The sequence below is a fragment of the Coturnix japonica genome, chromosome 13 (genome assembly GCF_054131305.1).
Source record: "Coturnix japonica strain WE chromosome 13, WE-NBRP24, whole genome shotgun sequence".
Taxonomy (NCBI): Eukaryota; Metazoa; Chordata; class Aves; order Galliformes; family Phasianidae; genus Coturnix; species Coturnix japonica.
The window spans coordinates 16,608,005-16,628,275 of NC_140675.1; the positions used below are offsets into that span (position 1 = coordinate 16,608,005).

Sequence of the window (20,271 nt, forward strand, 5' to 3'; positions counted from 1 at the left end):
ACACATGCTCTGGATAAGTAGGTGAATTTTGTGACTTTGCTTTCCAAAAGCAAGTGAATCAAGTTCACACCTCTTCTCGCTTAGCACACAAACCACCTGGGCGACCAAAATGCATCTGTCTTGATCTTGAAGAGATCAAGAAGAATCTTGAATCTCACATCTTATCCTCATCTTCCTCCGTTGCTTGGATATCTCCTACAAATCTCTGTTGCCATGGGAAGCTGCTCTGAGTGGTTCCTTGAACTCCTTTTATCCTTTCTCTTACAAGGTTTCCTTCCCATCTGTCTGTTTGTCCTCTCAGCTAGCCTCACGCTTCTGGATTTCTCTCTTCAGTTCAACGAGGCTGAGCTGGTTTGGGGTTGGCCAGTCCTACGGTCCTGGCTTATAGGGGAAAAGCACATGGTAAAAAGTTAAACTGGCTTTACCTGCTTAATATTTCATACTCACCATTTGGTGAAAGGGGGTGGTGGGGGAGGTTGTTTGTTGCCTTCATTTTTACTTGTTAAGTGTAGATGTATGGAAATGACTTAGTTAATGGTTTTCTGGCATCTCATCCCACAACAAGTGAAAAGTATATTAGCATTCAATTGAGACCAAATGTTTTCAGATAAAGAAATGATGTCTTAAGATATTCATATTTAGTTATGCATGTATTTCTATATAATGTAAGGCTTTTATGCACAATTATGCCATACCTACAAGAAGTAATCAGCCTATTTAGCTTGGCTCAGCTGCCAAGTAATGACAAATTGCTACAGATTCTGGATTTAAGACTGGATTCTTGGCTGTAACCAATGGAATCATGGTGAAGTTTTTGACTTTGCTTACAGGATGAGTAAGTTTGAATGGTATATGTTTTAAGGTTCCTAATAGTAGAAATGGAATGAAAAACCTTTCTGTGAAATTAATTGTTACATGAGGTTTAAGCAAATCATTATGCAGAATTTTCCTGTGCAAATTACTCTGTGATGCCACCTTACAGTGAAGTGAAATGGTTTGTGTGCAAGCTATCAAAGAGCTGGAATGAAAGTTTTTCCTAAGGATGAATTACTGCGTAACACTGATTCTTCTAAATTTCTACAAATCATTCCAGCAACATGTAATTTTGGTTCCACGGCAGTAATAATGTAAACACATGAAATGTTACCATTGCCAAATAATTTCTGTGCTTAATATCTTGTGGGTAAACCTTTATCAAATGACATGAAAATACCTGTTGGTTCATGTTTTTTAATTTGGCACAATCACAACCTTGTTGATGTCATTTAATTTTTCCTTTACCTGTCATGGTGGAATGGGAGCTGAGGCAGAACCTCCAGTGTCCAATGTTTGCACAGCCTGAGAATGAGAGCCCAGATGGTGTGCTCCAGCCCAGAGAACAGATCCTGATCTCTGTGCAAAACTAGTCATCTTCTGTAATTAACTTACACGTTTACTATGTGATGGCATGTTGAGTTACTTTAACTTCATTAGGTGACATTGTGTTATTTGAAGAATGTGAAGAATTGAAAATCAGTGGATTCTGCAATGATCTTTAGAATCCTGAATTCTCATGTCTTGCTATGTGTTTATTTGCTGTTCTGATGCAGCTAAAACTAATGGTGAGTGATGAATCTCACAGCTGGCCCCCATGTGTCAAAAAGGCAGTATAAAATGAAATGGATACAATAAAGAAAAAAATAACTGTTAGCTGGCAAAATTCTTAGGATGAAACCAAGATCTGAAAATACAGAGACCTCTACAAAATAAATTCCTGCAGGTTCCCTTGGGATATGTAAGAGAACACGCTTGATGAAGCTGGTGCTAACCTTTCACAATCACACTTCTGATATTTATTCCTTGAAATAACAAAAAGGGACGTGTCAGCTGTGGGAAAGCTATCATGTACTTCATTGCTTGCTGCTGTCCTTGTCTAACTTGAGTGTTAGAGCAAACTTTTAAAATAAAATGTAAGCCCTCCATTTCTTCTTTTTGTTGACCTTTATTGTTTAGTGGCTCTCTGTTTGCACAGTTATGTGACATGGTAAGAAATTTGCCATCCTTTTTTAGCTGTGTCAGAGGGCCTTCTTCTTCTCAGTAACTAATGGTAGAACCATCTTTACAGGTCTGTGAAGGCAGATTTGGAGAATATAAAATCCATCCTTGTCTGTAGAGCCTCTGCTCTGCTGAATGTTTTGCTATATGTGAGAGAAGTGAAAGGTCCTAAGGAAGGAGATCTTTTCTTCTCTTTGTACTAATATTTTAGTTCTTTCCACAGTGACATATTGCTCTGCTTCTCCTGAAAGTACAGAGTTTTGTATAATTTCCCCCCAAATTGCTCCCATGGTGATAATGGAGGAGTTTTCTCCCTGGGTGCCTCTGTGATATTTGTATTGGGAATTGCATGTTTTATACCCTTAATGAACAGAGGCAGGAATTTAATAACATAAGAGTTTAAAAGTGCGGAGGGTTTCTTGGAAGGAAAGCCTTTTCTTTCAGCTCCCCCACTTCAGTGTTTACATTTACTGAGAATTTTGTATGGGTTTATATGGAAGGCAGATCACATGGATGTGAAAGCTAAACACAATTCGCCTTTTATTAAATAGGGATCATTGCATCATTTCAAACAGTCCAGGGCAAGTAGTACCATGGCAGCACACTGCAAGATACATTTTTCACCTACATTTGATAATGTTAAAAATAATTTTCTTCTCTGTATTTTAGATGTGATGTTAAATGATTCAGCTTAAACTCATGACTGATCACCTGTTTTCAGTTTTTTCAGTCTCCATAAACGTGCCAAATAGATACTGTAATTCATTAAACAGGAAACAGCTTCTTCTGTATATGTAGATTTACTGTGTGCCTTAAAAGTAATATCAAATTGAACATCTGAGTTACGGGGGCATAAAATAAGAGAACAACCATTATTTTTCTGGATCTCTTTGAAGGATACAAACAGCGAATGAAGCAATTGACATATTTTAAAGTCCTACCTGTAGTCTCATTGTAATAAAAATCTTTATAACTGAATATAATCATTCTGTAGATTGCTTTTTAAATTGCATTCCATGTTATTTCTTGCTTCTTGTCCTAATATTGTTAAACATAAATTTGAAAAGTCCCACAAGTGGAAAATTGATTTTTGTCTTATGTTGACCCCTATTTCGTTCTGATTTAGCATTGTGTTTTCATATAGCAAAGTAATATGGTATTTTAGACAACTAAACAACGATTGCTGCTCCTTCCCTAGCAGCCACAGTCTGCTGGCAGAGCCAACCTCTGCAGTGACAGCGGCTGTAAATCTGTCCTGCTCATCTCATGCAAAAGGTAGAGCAAGGAAACTTAAGGCATTGTAATAACAGCTGAGGGTGTGCTTTTGAGAGAAGAATTCACATAGTTTGTTGGAATTAGGGAAGTGACATGTGCAATTCTTGTAATTGTGAGAGTTATAGACATGGTTCGTGCTAATGAAAAAGCTAAGTAATCGATGAATTAAGAGAACAAAAGAGAACTGCCGTCTGTTCTATGCATGGGCATAGGTGTGTTGAAGTGCAGACTTGTAATGGCAGTTTTACATGATATGCAATATGACTGCTTCATTTCTGTACAGCGTGTCTCTTGGAATTTAGTTCCACTGTGACTAAGACTTACTATGAATTTACTGAGTCCAAGTCTGATGAATCTAAAGCTGAAGATGAGATGTTTAAGCTTGAGTGAAGCTTGTGCTTCCTCAGTAAGTACTGAGTTCAGTGGTCTTCATGTGACAAAGCTACTGGAAATATCTTCCATAAATACCTGTTTGTCACTCTTTGGCAAATATTTTAATTAGTTGTGGTACTCGCAATCAGCCTTGCTTATTAACAATATGAATATGATAGAGCAAAGGAAGTTCTATAAACACAACAGAAGCTTGGTAGCTGTGGTAGACTTAAGAATTAGAATTAGAGATACACTTCTTTTTATGTTCGTCCAGAAGTTGTAATCTTTCACTGTATTTTGTATTCTAGGATGTGATGTCAACATTCTTCCAATTTGGGGCTTCTATCCAGCAGGAAGCCATCGTCATGCTTAAGATCATGCAGGATTATGACTGGCACGTGTTTTCTCTTGTAACCACCACCTTCCCTGGATATCGAGACTTCATCAATGTCATTAAGACCACAGTGGAAAATAGTTTTGTGGGCTGGGACATGCAGAACATCATCATACTTGATACTGCCTTTGGGGATGCCAAGACACAAATTCAGCTGAAGAAAATCCATTCATCTGTCATCCTGCTCTATTGTTCCAAGGACGAAGCTGTCTACATACTAGATGAGGCTCGCTCACTGGGCCTTACCGGGTATGATTTCTTTTGGATAGTTCCAAGCCTCGTTAGTGGTAACACAGAAATTACTCCCAAGGAATTTCCTTCAGGACTCATTTCAGCATCTTATGATGAATGGGACTACAGCTTAGAAGCTCGGGTGCGGGATGGCCTTGGGATTATTGCCACTGCTGCATCAGCCATGCTGGAAAAGTATTCCTTCATTCCTGAAGCAAGAACTAGCTGCTACAGTCAACTGGAGAAAAATGACCGGCCATCTCACACTTTGCACCAGTAAGGTTTATTGTCTTTTATTTTCTTTTCAATGCAACATTGGTAATTTTCCTCTGTAGTAGTATTATATGTCTCTTGAAGCAGAAAAATAGTTTTTGCTAATGCCATCACACTCCTTTCAAACAATGAATTTCAGACGTTCCAAGGGAAGGTGCAGTAAGAATGGCTACATTTCTAACTGTACACATGGAAATGGTATGTGTTGTTGAGAACAAACTCTGAGTCTGATGTTGAAGGCAACAGAAATTGGTTTTAAGTGGTATGAAATTAAGTTAATAAAATAGTGCCATTGCATACCTGAACTGTGAGGTACAATATCAACAAGCTATTGAAGGCGTTGCCTTGTTACTGGGACTCTCATTTGCATCAGCAGGAAGATGGTAATATTTCAGAAGAAAAGAGATGTGTAATGTTAAGTAGGTGTTCCTGGATATTATAGAAATATTAGATTAGTTAACCAGATTTCACTACCTAATAACTGAAATCTGTCAATTCTTCTTGTGAGCATTTCATCTTTGTCACTTCCTCTAGAATAGCTTTAAATCTCATCTACGTAATCCAAGTTGGTGCGGATGTTTTCTCAGAGCAGTTTTTTCATATGGGAACTGGTACGGTTTAAATGAGGATTCTTTGTTATTTATTTATTAATTTTGTCCTTTCATTTATCCCCTTTGGATGTGGCACTCGTTACTTGTATCCCAAATGTTGCATAATAGATGCTGCACAGAAACAATTTTTTTTTTAATCTAATTTTTGAGAGGAAGTAGAAGGAATCTTGCATATTTTTATAGCTCTTCACAATCTCTCCTAGGGATATTACTAAGCAGCATTTTTGAAATTTGTTTTGACTGAATATTGCAGATGCAGCTCTTTACAGTAAAGGAGGTTGGAATTACCAGAAAAAGAAAAATCAGTGACAGTTTCATTTGGGAGTTTATGGGATGTTTTTAATCTTTTGAGATGTATGTGCATATTTAGTTTGGGAGTTGATTGCTGTATGATGTCCTGGAATGGTTATTTTTTTTCTTAGAAAATGACATCTTTAAGATACAACATGCTTCAGAAACTCCCTTGTAGGCCAAATAGTGCTGAGTAAATGGATTTTAACACTTCACGCATGTAGTGCATAAACATTAAGGGCAGACTTAGGAAACTGGTACACCCTTTTTTAGGTATAACTTCAGTAGGTAGGTGGACATCATACTTTAGGTATGACACTTCTACTTTTTTTGTGCATCCCACCTTTCCTATCTCTAAGCCTCTGCTTCTAGAACTGTCCAAATTCACTGAAGGGACTGCAGAAAATCTGTAACTCTTTCTTTGCTACCACTCATTCCCCAGGAGAATGCCAGTAGGCAGCTCTGTGTTGGTTTGCCATTCTGGCATGGCTTCTGTAGAGCTGTCACTGGCCACCCATGACAGGAGTCACTTCTGGGAGGACTGTCCTACCCATACCATGTATGCAACCCCTAAATGATGCACTGGCTGGAATAGATAAAATTTAAAGCTTGAACTGCACAGGTTTGGCGATTCACAGCTGTGGAGCTGAATTGGGCGTTCAGCATTCAGTGCAAGTTGTCCTTCTTCAAAGTATCATTTTTTTTCTGATGAAAAATGTATGACTGCAAGAATAGGGTTTGTGAGTGATTGGGCATTGAGATTAGACTTCACCAGGAGATTCTGCGCTGAATGATGCACATTCAGTGGTGTTTTAACACAGTGTATTTTGGTTAATAAAGTCTTTTTATGCTGCAGAACACTGAGTTGCAAAGTGAAAATATATCTTCTGTACAGAAGATGCTTTGAGCTTCTCCAGCACCACACAAACAGGAAACAGGTTGCTTTAAATTTAGAAATATTAGTATTACACTAAAACGAATAAAGTTTAAATAGACATCCTTATGTAATAACTCCCCAAGACTATTCTTGTCACATTTAAGTGGTAAGAAAAGTAAGTTTATAGAAGCATTTAGCACTGCAAAGTAATCTCTGAGAGCTCACCAGTGATGACAAAGTGAATTAAGCAAATTCATTGTATTTTATTTTTCTCACCCCTAAATGTTAATTATTTTTTTTTTTCCCTAGATGAAAGGAATCTCCTAAATTGGGATTTTATTCTAAAATGTAATCTTTGTAGTTTCAGGCCACAAATAGTGCAGCTTTGTATATTCTACTAAAAGATAAATGGGTAAGACCATGTTTTAAGGAACTTGAACAAAGGATTTTGGAAGGCACTTACAGTGGTAAAGGGCTGGAATATTGTAAACAGCTGATGGACCTGGGGGTGCTGTACTGGGTTGCTGTTTGTGCTGGATATTGATGGTAGAGAAATGGGGCTGCACAAAGGGGAATTTCTTCCCAGTTCAGGAGCAGACCACTCAGTGGAGAGCAGAAAAGTGACTCCTTTGCCCGAGCAAAACCAAGCTCGAGAGGAGAGCAGAAAATAGGATTTTAAATTATATCAGTTATAATGACAGTCTAATTCAGCTTTAAACTGAGTATTGTGTTCTAAGGCAATGCCATAATAGCTAATTTGCGTGCAAATGGAAATAGGTAATGCTTTATGTGCTGCTTCCCACATCTAGCGAGGTTCATCTCCACTTATAAAGAAATTCAATGTAAAGAAAGCTATGAAGTGAAAGCTCCTCCTCCCTCTTTTTCAAATCCTTTGTGTATTAAATTGGCTTGAAGTTATATATGTTTTGAAGCACACAATTTATCCTTCCCATGTCATGGCAATTCTAAAATGCTTTTATTAGCTTTCTAAACCCAGAAAAAATCTGGTTTGCTTTAGTTTTTGGAATGGTCCGATCACTGTTCATTTCTGATACAAGTGCAAAAATTTACAAGTAAAGGCTTTAAAATAAAATAGGGAAATCATTTTCAACACATTTAAAATGTGTTTCTATGTATTCAGATCTTTTGCCATTCATGTAAGACCCGCAATCTTCTAATACAGAAAAATATTGTTGTGTGAAATAGCAGCATCAGCACTGCAGGATGTCTAGAATTAGCAGTTCATTACAGCAGTGTCAGTTGAGCAAATGCTCTCTCTCTTACAAAGGAGCATCTAAACAAACAGCAAAACAAAATAACCCTATTAGTTGTCATGGAAAATTCGACTGCTGCATGAATAAAATTACTTCTGCATGATTTAGTAGAATACTTGTGTTTAGAAGTCATAACTGTGTTGAGCTATGGTGGGTTATGACTGAAAAAAAAACATTGATGTGCCTGTCCAGCAGTTAGTTGTTGACCAGGCTGTGTTTAGTTACATCCAGTTTCCAAATACAACCAAAAATATACAGGATTTGGAGGCTCATCTTTTTGTAGGGAAGTTGTGGGGCTAAAAATCTGTCCAAACTGCTCTGGGCAGGCTGTGGTTTAATGCTCTGGCCACACATTGTTTCCATTATTCACTGTCACCTAAGCAAGAGAGCAGCAACTGTCTGAATTCCAGAGAGGTCCAGTTTGACGGCCTATGATAACATTTCATTTTCTTATCTATCCTGTTGTTCTGCTGTTGCAAGTTACCTATGAAATGTCTGCTCCGGATGATGAGAATGTGCTGTCCCTGAAGTCCTGGTATTCATTTATCAAGTTCAATATTTCGATGCCAGCTTTTAGCAAAGACAGATGCATTTTCCTCTTTTTCTTTCAAGTGAACTCAAGTATTACTTGGACACAATGCTTTGATTGATAATCCAGCGTATCTGTTTAATGTTTTCCAATTTTCAGAGATTTGTTCATTTCATTAAGTTCTGTCAAAAGACTTGGAGGGGGAAAGAAAATATCATCATATCATCTGCTTTATAGTCTGTTTGAAGATGTATTGTTATTTAATTGCATAGGGAGCAAAATGCTTTTTTACTAGTAGAGATGCTCTGCAGAAAAACTAAGTATATTTTCATAGAATCAGAGACTGGTTTGGGTTGGTTGGAAGGGGCCTTAAATTGTAGAATCACAGCATCATAGAATGGCTTGGGATGGAAGGGACCTCAAAGATCATCTATTTCCAATCCCTCTGTCATGGGCAAGTTTGCCCCTAGATCAGACTGTCCAGGAACTCATCCAGCCTGGCCTTGAACTGCTCCAGGGTTGAGGCATCCACAACTTCTCTGGGCAGCCTGTGCCAGTGCCTTACCATCCTCTGAATGAAGAATTTCTTCCTAACATCTAACCTAAATCTCCCCTTTTTATGTTTAAATCCAGGTGCCTAATGCAACCTTAGCAAGTTTGCGGACACAGCAGAAGGTTGTGCTGCAATTCAGTGAGACCTGGACAGACGAGGGGAGTTGAGCAGAAATGAAACTCATATAGTTCAACAGCACAAGTGTAGAATCCTACACCCGGGGAGGAATAACCGCATGCATCAGCACAGATTAGGGGTTGACCTGCTGGAGAGGAGCCTTGCAGAGAAGGACCTGAGTGTTCTCATGGACAACAGGTTGCTCATGAGCCAGCAGTCAATGCGTGTCCATAGCAGTGCACAGCATAGCATAGAGGGATGATCTGACTGTCACCAAAGCTTCTGTAATCGCATACGCTGCTTACTTGGTTTGTAGGGAGACAGCTAATTTGAGTATACTCTCCTCTCTAATTAGGACTTTGGTATGCAAGGATGCACTAAATCTAACTTAGTTTCAGTGAGCATATTTTAAACACTAGCAGTTAATTTCATTTATTTTAATTCATGTGCTGTAAGTGCCCTCTTCAGTAGCATAAAAGTTTTCAGCATAGTATAGTTCTATATAGTTGAATTAAACAACAGGAACTGAGTTGATGAAACTTGTCGTTGTTTCCCTCAAAATAAAACTGAACTTCGCCAGCATCCTGACATGATGCTGGCACACTGACAGAGTGATTCTGAAATTACAGAAAGCTTGTATCAGATTTCTTTCCCTGGTTTAAGGAAAGTTTAAGGTCCTTCTGTTTAAGAAGCGGACGGACCAAGTCAGTTTCCAGCTTATGAGGCTTCCAGAACAACAGCAAAACCCAAAACAAAGCAACAACAAAAGAACAAACATTTAGTTGAACACAGCCAGTTTTGGGGCTGGTAGCAAGTTTTGGAATTCAAAATAGTAATATGAAGGATGCTGGAGATGGTGTTGCTGCAGAGAACCAGGCAAGCTTCCCAGGGATGAGTTTGAGGTGCTGCTGAGATGGTGAAGCAAAATATAACAACATTTTGTAAAAGAAGTGCTAATATGTTTACTAATAATAACATTAGCTCACTAAGCCTTCTGGTGTTTGATGGGTTATACTAGCCTGCAGCACCCACCCAGCCAGCTGGACCCTTCCTAATTTTGCTCCCACGCAAACCTTTTTTAAAAGGGTTCCCCAAGAGTTTAGTTGCTGGTCTGGCAGAATTGGGGCAAAATGACATTTCCAGATCTGGTGTCATCTAGTGCTTTAAGGAACAGCTGGCACAAGGTACAAGTAGTTGGCGTGCCATTCCTTTTTCACAGTCACTGAGCATATTGTTCCTAAAACTTGAATCATCCATGCTGGCTCAAGGCCTAGGGAGACGCAGCTCCAGGAGCAGGAGTTATATTCAGGAGGCTGAGGGCTGGGGATGTGGAGGAGGAGGAAGAGGAGGCTCTTTCTTTGCATTATTGGGAAGGACTTTAAGTGAGAAAAAAATCTTACATAGCCTATGATAAAAAATAGTCTTGACAAATACACTTATCTGTCTGAAAAACATATCGTTATCTTGTTTAATAGTGGTCTGTTTGAGACCTGTTTCTTCACATACTTTATACAACATATTATATCCTTTACACACAGACTTTCTAAAACTGATTTCATAGATGTTTTTCAGAAAGACTATTTCTTAATGATAAATCACTTTTCATCAGTTTTCTGTTGATGAGTATTTTCCGGATTTCACAGTAGCATCAGAATAAGGAAGCTTGGCCCCAAAAAGATACAGAAAAAAATTAATAGCTTCAAAAAAACAAAAAAAAAGAAAGGAAAAGATAAAGCTTGGATTCCTTCCTGCTTTTTTAGGTGTGATCCTGGGTGAATTCCAGGCCCAAACAGTCAAGATTATTAAAATGATTGGTTCATACTGTTGGAGAAAAGTGAAACAGCATCAGATGATGTTGGTTGTGAGATATTTCAGCTCCTCTAAATCTCATTTTGGAAGTCCCTCATTTGGGAAAGGAGGAAGAAAGTTGTTTTTTTTTTTTAATGAAGCTGGTGTTTCCCTCAGTCTCTGCTGTTTCCCTCCTTTGCCTGAAGTTGTCACAAACTCCAAACACTGCCCCACGGTGAGGAATTGGCTGAATAAAAAGTGATACTCTGTTGTGATGGCACTGGAGGGAGTTATGTGCTTTGCTGAGCTGGTGTGAGCTGCAGGAGTCGTGGCTCATGTGGGAACTTCAGGCCACATGCTGGATTTCACAGGTCCAGTAATAAAGTTCTCGATCTTTCTGAATCTATAAACATTAAGTTGGAGATCTGGAGATCACTGTCTAACCTTGGTGCTTCAAAGAGCTGCTGTAAATTCAACATGAATGCATTTCTGTCGGGATGTTTCAGCATTTCTCTTTTCAATTTTGTTTGGTGTTTGAAATCAAGGGGAACAATCCAACTAAAATTTGCATGAGAAGGGTTCAACTCTAGTCTGATCACCAGTGACTATGTAATGAAAATGCTGATTGGACACAAAGGCCTTATGTAGTGTGGTGGCTATGTGTGCTCCAGGACAACATTCTTGGATCACAGTTTTGTGGAAATGGGGGCATTTGTGCCTGACCCCATAAGAATCTGTGCTCACTGGGAGAGGGCTGTTCCGTATTTATGAATCAGAAGGGAGAGACCTCCTATAAATGAAAGTGGGGAAATAGGAATACAAGCAGTGCCTGCTTTCACATCGTGTCCTTAGTTTTCCTTGGCAGTGGCTCCCTCAGCATGCTATTCCTTGGGTCACAGCACGTTTAATTTTCAGCAGTGAGTGAGCATTGTTCTGGCTTCTTTCACGTACCTGCCAGCAAGTTCTGCCTGCTGATTTGCCACTTGCTCTCGAGGTGGCAAACAAGCTTTTTATTCCTGAGCAAGCTCTTTCAGTGCTGGATGAAAAATGTAGTATATGGGAAAGTAGTTCAACTGAAAAGCAAAGTTCTGCCGAGGGGAAAATTTTCACGCTGGAAGTCTGTCATAAAATATGAGTTGCTGTGATGGGTGAATTTATAAATTGCTGTCAAACCGGTGCTGAATGGTGTTAATATGGTTGTTTAGGGCAGTGCTCATTTAATTATTAACTGTTATGATACAATATCATTATTTCTCCTGGATCTGTCTTCCTTTATTTAGTGCGCTTTCTTCTGCTGGGATTTTCAGGCAGCTAAGTCTGTACAAAGCCTTCTCCTTTGAATGTGACACAGAAGAATTATTTCTAAGTCAGATTCACCAGGAGGCCACACTTCTACTGTAGAAACAAATATACGGTGTAAAATTGCATCAGTTTCTTGTGTATATGAAAGCACAGTGCAGTGTGAGGAGTTTCTGGAGTAACCTTAAAGCCCTCCAAAGCACATCTCTCTGAGGGCTGGGATAATAGAGGTGTTAAGCGAAGAGTTCAGGAAGAACTCGTAGCTGAAAGCCTGGACTGAATTTCATCTCATAGATTACTCTGGGAACCAAATTGTTTCTGACTACAGACATAGAGTGGAGAGTATGCTGTCTTCTGGAAGTACCAATGGGTTTCCCAGTTGGATGGGGCGAATCGCTTTTCCTCTCACCCACAGGATAGCTTGGTCAGGCTCACACTGATAACCATGAGCTTGGATTTTGTTTTTTTCAGTGTGACCAAAGAACACCAATACCACTACCATCATTTTATTCACTTCCCTTTCATAGTGATTTTCATAAGTGTGGGAGTTTGGGTAATGTGCAGAATGATAGATTTTTGCAATATCACAGTCCGGGGAGCATGGCCTGTGTGCTCCAACAGTTGAGACTCTTGGCAGCAAGATCCTCATATCTGTACTTTAAGTAAAAAGTGCATTTTCTCATCACTCTTTCTGACCCTGGAGCAGTAGAAGCAATCTGTTCTCACCATCAAACACTGAAGATGTGGAAACTACTTTAAAAACAATGTCTGTGTTATTAATTGTATTATTTTTAACAAATAATAATTGTGCTTTCTCCTCTATTAAGACTCCCAAAAATGTTGTGTTTCTGCATTTGCAAACTGAGGCTTTACTAAACTTAACTTGGCATACTTGATGCTTTTTTGGAGCATTAACAGGATCTAGTGCGTGGACTTCATTGGTGCTTCTGATGACTGAATTAGTTTGCTCATTAACTGATGGACAGATGATTAATTTCTCATTAATTTATTTTTTCCCCTTCTTTTTCCCTTCCAGGTTTATGATGAATGTGACTTGGGAAGGTAAAGATCTGTCCTTCACTGCTGATGGTTATCAGGCACACCCCAGGCTGGTGGTGATCGTACTGAACAAAGATCGTGTGTGGGAGAAGGTGAGCATCATCCATAGGTAAAGGACATGAGAGGAGGTAGGAGAGACTTGGCAGAACCATATTAAAGATGAGCAGACAGATTAATATCACGCTCATCAATAATGATATTCTGCTGTAGCAGGTTTGTCACAACAGTTCAGGGAAGGTAATTTTGTTTTATTCTGAGTAAGTCTAAGGAATTTTAATGAGGAAATCAATGTATCAGTGAAGAGATACCGCATGGGTCTCAGAAAGTTTTTATGAAATGAGCCTTTCATTTCTCTAGTACAATTTAGGATGGGTGACTGAAAACTGTCCTGAAACTTTGACCTTAAGTGTCTGAGATTGCATGGATTTGTGTATCTTGACATAGTCCAGGATCTGTATGGAAAAGTCCTTTTACTTGTTGGCATTTTTCAACAGACTTGAAGCAGATATTATTCTCAATTTTGGCTCTGTTGTTTTGCAGGATAGTTGTGATTCCATGTGTTAAAAACTGACACCTTAAGTATTTATATGCACTATGGGGAAAAATGCAGAAGTATCATAGCCCCAGATCTATTTAAAATTCATAAAGCATGACTGTGCATTATCTAAATTGCTACTGAAATCTTTGAACTCTTTTGTCTGATAGTTTTAGGATCTCATAAATCCTCAGTTCTTTTTTGTAAGGCTGTCAGGTTCTTCATGACGTTGAATAATAATGACAAAATAAGAATTATTTGATGTAGGACATCTCAGTAAATATGCTAGTCATGCAAAGCATAGAGAGTAGTCGTAGACTGGGCTGTGTGCCTCTTGACGTTCATTTGATGCAGATTTAATTCTCTGGATAAATATAATTCTATCCCATTGTGTCAGTCGGAATCGTTGGAGAATCTCTTGCTTAGTAACCATTATGACAATTACTTATCTAACTTTAAAATTCTGCAAGAGTCTCTATATCACATATAATGGAAAAATATTATCCTCCATGGGGAATATTAGTATGGCACGTAGTGTAGCAAATGCTTATATAGGTAGACAACAACATTCATGGTGTCATAAATTCATTTGGGGTTTTGATATTCCTTTAAAGAGAGCACTCACCTATCATGGGGGTATAGGTTAAATGCTCTGGAAAAATGAGTGAAGAAATGCCGAATATATGCACCAACAATATTTCCAAGAAATAACTTGAGCCACATTTAACCTTTGGGTGTCTCCTGTATGAGAGCATGGATGTTTCTGTCCAGCTTTTGCTGTAGCTCACCACTGAGCATATTGTGTGGCAGCAGCGTACGCTCCACCTGCTGCACTCGGCTGCAAGACTCTCTGTAGGAGGAAACCTACAGTTTCCATCTAGCGTGTATGAGGATTCTTTAGAAAGAGGACACTGCTGCCCAGAAAATGTTATGCACCTACTCCTAGATTCTACCTAGATTTAGAGTCCTTTTGGAAGAGGCCAGATGAGATATTTTGGTAGAGACAGCCTGCCCCTAGCTGCAGTTTTGTCTCCTTCTCTATCGCAGGACTATGGGAAAGCAGCCAGGTTTAATTATGTCAGAGAAGAGAAGTGAAAGGCAGCCAAGAACGGGCTGTCACCACCAGAATTATTCCTCTGACCACAAGCTGATCCCTGCCTCCATGGATGAAGACAAATAAACTGACTAATCAATTATCCTAGCAAGCTGGAGGCAACTCTCAGCCGTATCGGAGCACCCCACATTTATAGCAGAATTTCACTCTGCTCTTCAGAAATAACAGAAACGTTCCTCTGATTAGATGCACAAGGAGATTCTTGCCCACCCCAGGTTTAATTGAACATCTCTGTATTGCCATATTGATGTTCTTTCCAAGTTTCTTTCCAAGTTTCTTTCCTCACTTCATATCTTGTAGGAAAAATGAGAAAGAAATCGGCTTTCTCACTGCACTGCTTTGCTCAGTTTCAAAACTGACATCTGTGGTCCAACATTTCCTGCTTTGAGTTTCCTGACAAGTGCACACATTTACTTCTGATTACAGCATTTCAATTAGTATCACAGGATTGTTTTACTGAAGTCTTATTAAGTATTCTCAGTCGTAGATGGAAAACATCAAATCCTAGAATCTAATTAAATGATTTGCTCATGTGAAAAACTGCCAATGCAACAGTCTGCTAATCCTTGTAATATAACTAATGTACACAGAAATTGAGTACTTGCTCTATTATTTATGTAAGAAAGAGTAATTGTGTTTTATGTGAAGATTTTTGTCCAGTATCCTCTTGAAAGTACAAGATTTAATATGAGAACTCAATTTTCTTTGGTTGCAGGTAATATTCTGCTTTTATTTAAGCACAGTTTTCCTTGGTCTCAAAATTGTTATACTTGATTCAAGGCTCGAGGTTATAGAAAATTCATTCAAGCATAGTTGAAGAGCATACATCTTACCCCTAGGAAAATAAGCTCATTTTTCCATTGCAGATGACTCAGTATCAAAACTTTGAAATGGAAACTTTACATATAAATGGGATTGACTGAGGAATTTGTCCCATATCTGATTCTGAAAAAAGCTGGTTAGATGATAATAGTTTGAAGACTGAAAATCACTTTTGGGCATGTTCTGCAGGCATCCAGCAAGATATTTTGACAGATCATTGAGCAGCTGCTCAAACTTCTGACATCAACATTCATATTCTCCCCGCTAATCTTGACAGGCAACAGGGTTGCTGTTCTCAGACGAGATTTTTAAGGAGACAAGCTTAATGTTTCAATAAAACTTAATGTATTTGCCAGTGCTGCCCAATGATCACCAGAGCTCTGCAGCAACACTGTCTTTATCTGAAGAAAATCTCAAGGTTCATCAGTACCAGCTGCCAGTCCCCCATTAATATCATATCAATGCAGCATAACCTTTATGTCTCATGCTGCTTGTTCACTGAGTTGCAAACGTCACAGGCTATTAGTTTTTGTTTCATTTCATGTTGTTTTTATCTCCTTAAATTGCAAAAATTAATTGACATAAAGCCAATCAACCCAATATTAAAATCATATACTGGCGTATAAATAGCAGTAGCAAAATCAGGTTAACTTTAATTAGCTGTGTGTATGATGTATGTTAAGTAAGGTTGGGAAGACTGTGTTGCATTCACAGATAATCATATTCCATGTGTAAAGATGAGTTCCAGAATGAAAGAAGTTTTATTGGTGCTCTCCTAATATTACAGGTGCAGTTGGTAGTCAGTATTTTTTTTCTCTCTTCTGACAACTAAATGTTGGACCAATGGTAACTAAAGTTGTAGATCTGTGATCTATTCTTTGCTTTTGGTGAGCATGGGTGCAGTAGGCAAGTTACAGTCATGAAAGAACCATTACTTATATCCAAGTTTATTCTAATTGCAATCAAAGATTTTTAACTTTCTAGTAATGCAGAAATTAATGTAGAATTTGAATTTGTTCTGATAGACTAATCTATGACTGATTTACAAGCCCTGTATGAGGTTGTACATATTTGTAACTAAGAAGGAGTGAGTAGGCAGAGTGTGCACAGTTCCTGCCTGGAATAAATGGACCAAGGTCTTCACAGATAGCTCCATCTGTCTACTGACATCCACTTTCATTTGGCTGAGAAAAAGACAACTGTCAGATGAAATGGTATAGATGAAACTTCACTGGACAAAAGCTGGAAAGCCTAACACTAGGTCAGGTTTCTGACAGAGCTTTTTGTCAAAGTACTGAGATAATAAACCACCGCTGAGATGTTACAAGGTGTTTTTCTGGGAAATTGTGCGCAAAGTTAGGTTCGTGACAGCTGAAGGATTGTTCCAGAGAGACCTTATGGTTGCAGTCCAGTACCTGCAGGGGCCTACAGGAAGGATGAGGAGGGACTCTGGCAGAGAGTGTGGTGATAGTAGGAGGAGTAATGGTTTAAAAGAAGGTAGATTTAGATTTAGATGATGATGTGTTGAGATAGAGATGTACTAAAATTTATAATATATCAGTATAAACTACTATGCATGATCTAATGGTGTACCATTTGGCAGTAGCTCTTTGGCCTAAGATGATGCCCACAGCCGATGTAGCATGCCCTTAATATGTCTGGTTGTTTTTTTCCTTGTTTCATTCTTGTCACTTAGGATATTTAGTCTTATTGTAACATCCCTACATTGGTACTGCTGAGTGAAAGTTGTTTCTATATTGTTTCTGTGTCAGTGAGCTTTAACTTGGTCAAAGGTGAGGCTTTTACTGTGCTGGATTCTTTGAATTACAGCAATTACTACGCACCATTTCTTAAATCCTGTATTCCCAAGTATGATTATTCCTTATTTATTTCTGCCTTTCTTCCTTCTAGTTTGTTTATAATCTCTGTGGGTATTTAATTTTCCTGTGAGTCTTTGTGCTTTCCTGTCAGTGTCAGGAGCAGCCATAAGGGAAGAACAGTACATTTGAATACCCCATGTGAGATTTTGCACTAATTTTTGAAAACTTCAAAGTCTTCAAATCGCCATCTTCAACTAAGGCTGTAAACCATTCCTTATTAATAAGATATGAAAATGCTCACATCATATTTTGTCATTTAAATTAAGAACGTTGTTGTGAAATGCAAACCTTGACCAGCACGAAGCAACACAAAGGTTTGCAGCAGAAGGTGCACAACAGATGCTGGTTCTGGAGAAAGGATTTTTCTGGTGTTCTTTGTTCTGCTGCTACTTGTTATTACTACTCTGACAAAGTTGATTTATGCTCCCTAGCTACTGATGTAAGACTTGCCTTGTATGTGGAAATGGGTGGCCAAATAAAAGCAACAGATAGTTTTTCTATAACGCAAGATGAGTTAGATTTTATATTTGCTCAGCATTATTTTCCTTGCAAAAATGTGACAGATCAAGAAGTATCTTTGCAATATATGTGTGTTCAGCATAGAAAAAGAGTCACTGATTTTGGCTTTTTTCCTTTTTAAGGTTTATTTGGGTAATCCTGTGAGTGCATTTAGCATCTGTGTTTTCGCTTTTTTCCCTTACAATTTCCCTTACAAAAGGATGATGGCTGTGTATTGTATACAGTTCCCATCTGCTGGGAAGAGGGTGATAGGACCGAGTTATTTGTTTGTTTTCTCTGAGATGTGCTGGTGTGACAGACTTTCTTTTTGTGCCAACACCGGCATGCAAAAGAGGATGCACTGCTCTTTCCTCTCTCTACTCAGGATCTGGCCTTTCTCTGTTTCTTTCATTCCACAAAGGTGTGTGATTAGGGTTATACCAGCCATTTTTACTTATTTAGAGACTGCTTTAGGGTACAGCAGGAGAGAGGAATCTGCAGTATACAGTAATGAGTAGTTTTGCAGCTTTTCTTTCTTTCTTAGCTGCATTTCTGTTGCTTTTCAGAAAACCACACCAAATAGTTCATTATTGGCCTCTTCAGCTGTGATCTTCAGAAAACAAATAAGCATGAACAAGGTGGCCAGAGTGCATAGTTAATACATGGTATTTGCAAGGGGTACTTTAGACAGGAGTGAATGAGACAAGGACCCTGCAGTTGCTAATGCAGGTTGATGTTAAGTGAACTCTTCCATGCTTTCTGCTATTTTCTGTTTTTCCTTTTCTATTAAGCAAAATAGAAAATTCCAGACTACGTATAAAGAGGAAATAAAGAAAAATGTTGAAGTTTAAAAGATGTGCAGTAATTATATCCATTTTATAATGGAGCACTAGCTTTTGCATCTACAATAGTGAAATAAACTCTTCACCTTTATATGTGAAAGGACTGACTGTATGTATGTCTATTTATTGTAAGAGTCACATTCCTCTGGGCATGTTTAAGAGGCTTTATAAGTTGGGGCAGGATCTTTCCCCAAACCAATTCTATTGCTTTCATTTCAAAAGGAGGTCATCTTCCATATTTCTCTGGGATCAAGGCTGTGTTAGCAATCTAATTAGGAATGACAGAAATTTATTACAAGCACCTGGGTATTTCATGGCTTTTCCACCAAGTTGGGTAAAGTTGATTTGGGTGCAGATTATGGTAGTTCCTGACCAGAGAACATCTGTATTTTTTTTAACATTTTCCTCAGTTTGAATTTTCTGGTTGAAAAACAATGCTGTGTTTATTACTTTTAACTCCATCTCAGTGCATTTTCACATTCCTCCTCTGTTTTTTCAATCTAGCAACAGAAATACCATAATATCTGCTGAAATTAAGCTCATTTTGAGTTTAATTACTCTAGTGATGTTAATGAAATTCTTAGGAGGTCCTGGCAGAATGAGAACTCTTCTAGATATGTTTCTATGGTCTTTTCACTCTTAAGTTTTCTGTTTTCTTCCCTATAGCTCAGTTTGCTATAAACTGTAACTATATGTCATTAATTGAGTTTATTTGGAATATAAATAGAATTCTATTGTGATAACAGTAACAGTGATAACAAGAAACAGTGCAGGTATTGAGCCTTTATACTGTCACGATCACCTGCCCTTTTCTGTTGTTTTTCAGTTGTTTCCCCCTGCTTTGCTGTATGATTCCTATCAGTGAGATTTTATTCTGAATTCTTTGATGATAAACCATATGAGTCACAATTTGATAACATGAACATCTTCAGGGAAAAACTTGTAACCCCAGGTTGTGCTTCATTGGTGTGTAACGATGGTATCTTCAGTGTCAGTTTTACCTTCCTATGATTAATGGTCTAGCATAGCCTGCATTACAATGATTTCTTGGCTGTTTCATGAATATTTGTATAAGGGATATCAATGTTATCAGGTAAGCTTACTAGTTTATAAAGGAACCCCTTGAGCCTCCAATCTAGATACTTGGGCTTGGTCAGAGGATGACATTTTAAGTTCATTTCATTCGTAGCTATGATGATCTCAAAGTAACATGCTCTGCAAAAAGTGTGCGGCAAGACACTGGAGGCAAATATTGGAGCTGTCCAGGTTGGTCAGCTATTTCACTGTAACATGCTTTATTCAAATACAGTTCTTGCCTCCTGCTGAAAATAGCAGCTGAACTTTTCATATTCTAGTTTTTGTGTCTTATATATGAACTTATTCTACTGCATTCATAGTAGCCTTCAGAGGTGAAGTCAGGACTTGCATGCTTTTGGTGTCTGAGTTGTTTTTCTTTGCTGTCATAGGTAAGTCACTGAAAGAGTTCTGAATATGGTCTTAACATTTGAATTTGCACAGAAATTCTTCAGTTTACAAGCAAATCTCTTTATAAAGTTCAGAAATGGAAATGCATTATGACCAGATTTTCCCATCTAAGCATGTA

General features: G+C 38.3%; 1 protein-coding gene across 4 annotated transcripts in view; it reads left to right on the forward strand.

Annotated features, from left to right (window-relative positions):
• GRIN2A (glutamate ionotropic receptor NMDA type subunit 2A) overlaps positions 1-20,271 on the forward strand; it is a 127,664-nt gene that overhangs the window by 64,771 nt on the left and 42,622 nt on the right. For all 4 annotated transcript variants that reach the window (XM_085514757.1, XM_085514758.1, XM_015877139.3 and 1 more), the window contains 2 exons: positions 3,990-4,582; positions 12,955-13,069. In XM_085514757.1, coding sequence (XP_085370883.1) covers positions 3,990-4,582; positions 12,955-13,069 — 708 coding nt within the window. The remainder of the gene's footprint in view (positions 1-3,989; positions 4,583-12,954; positions 13,070-20,271) is intronic.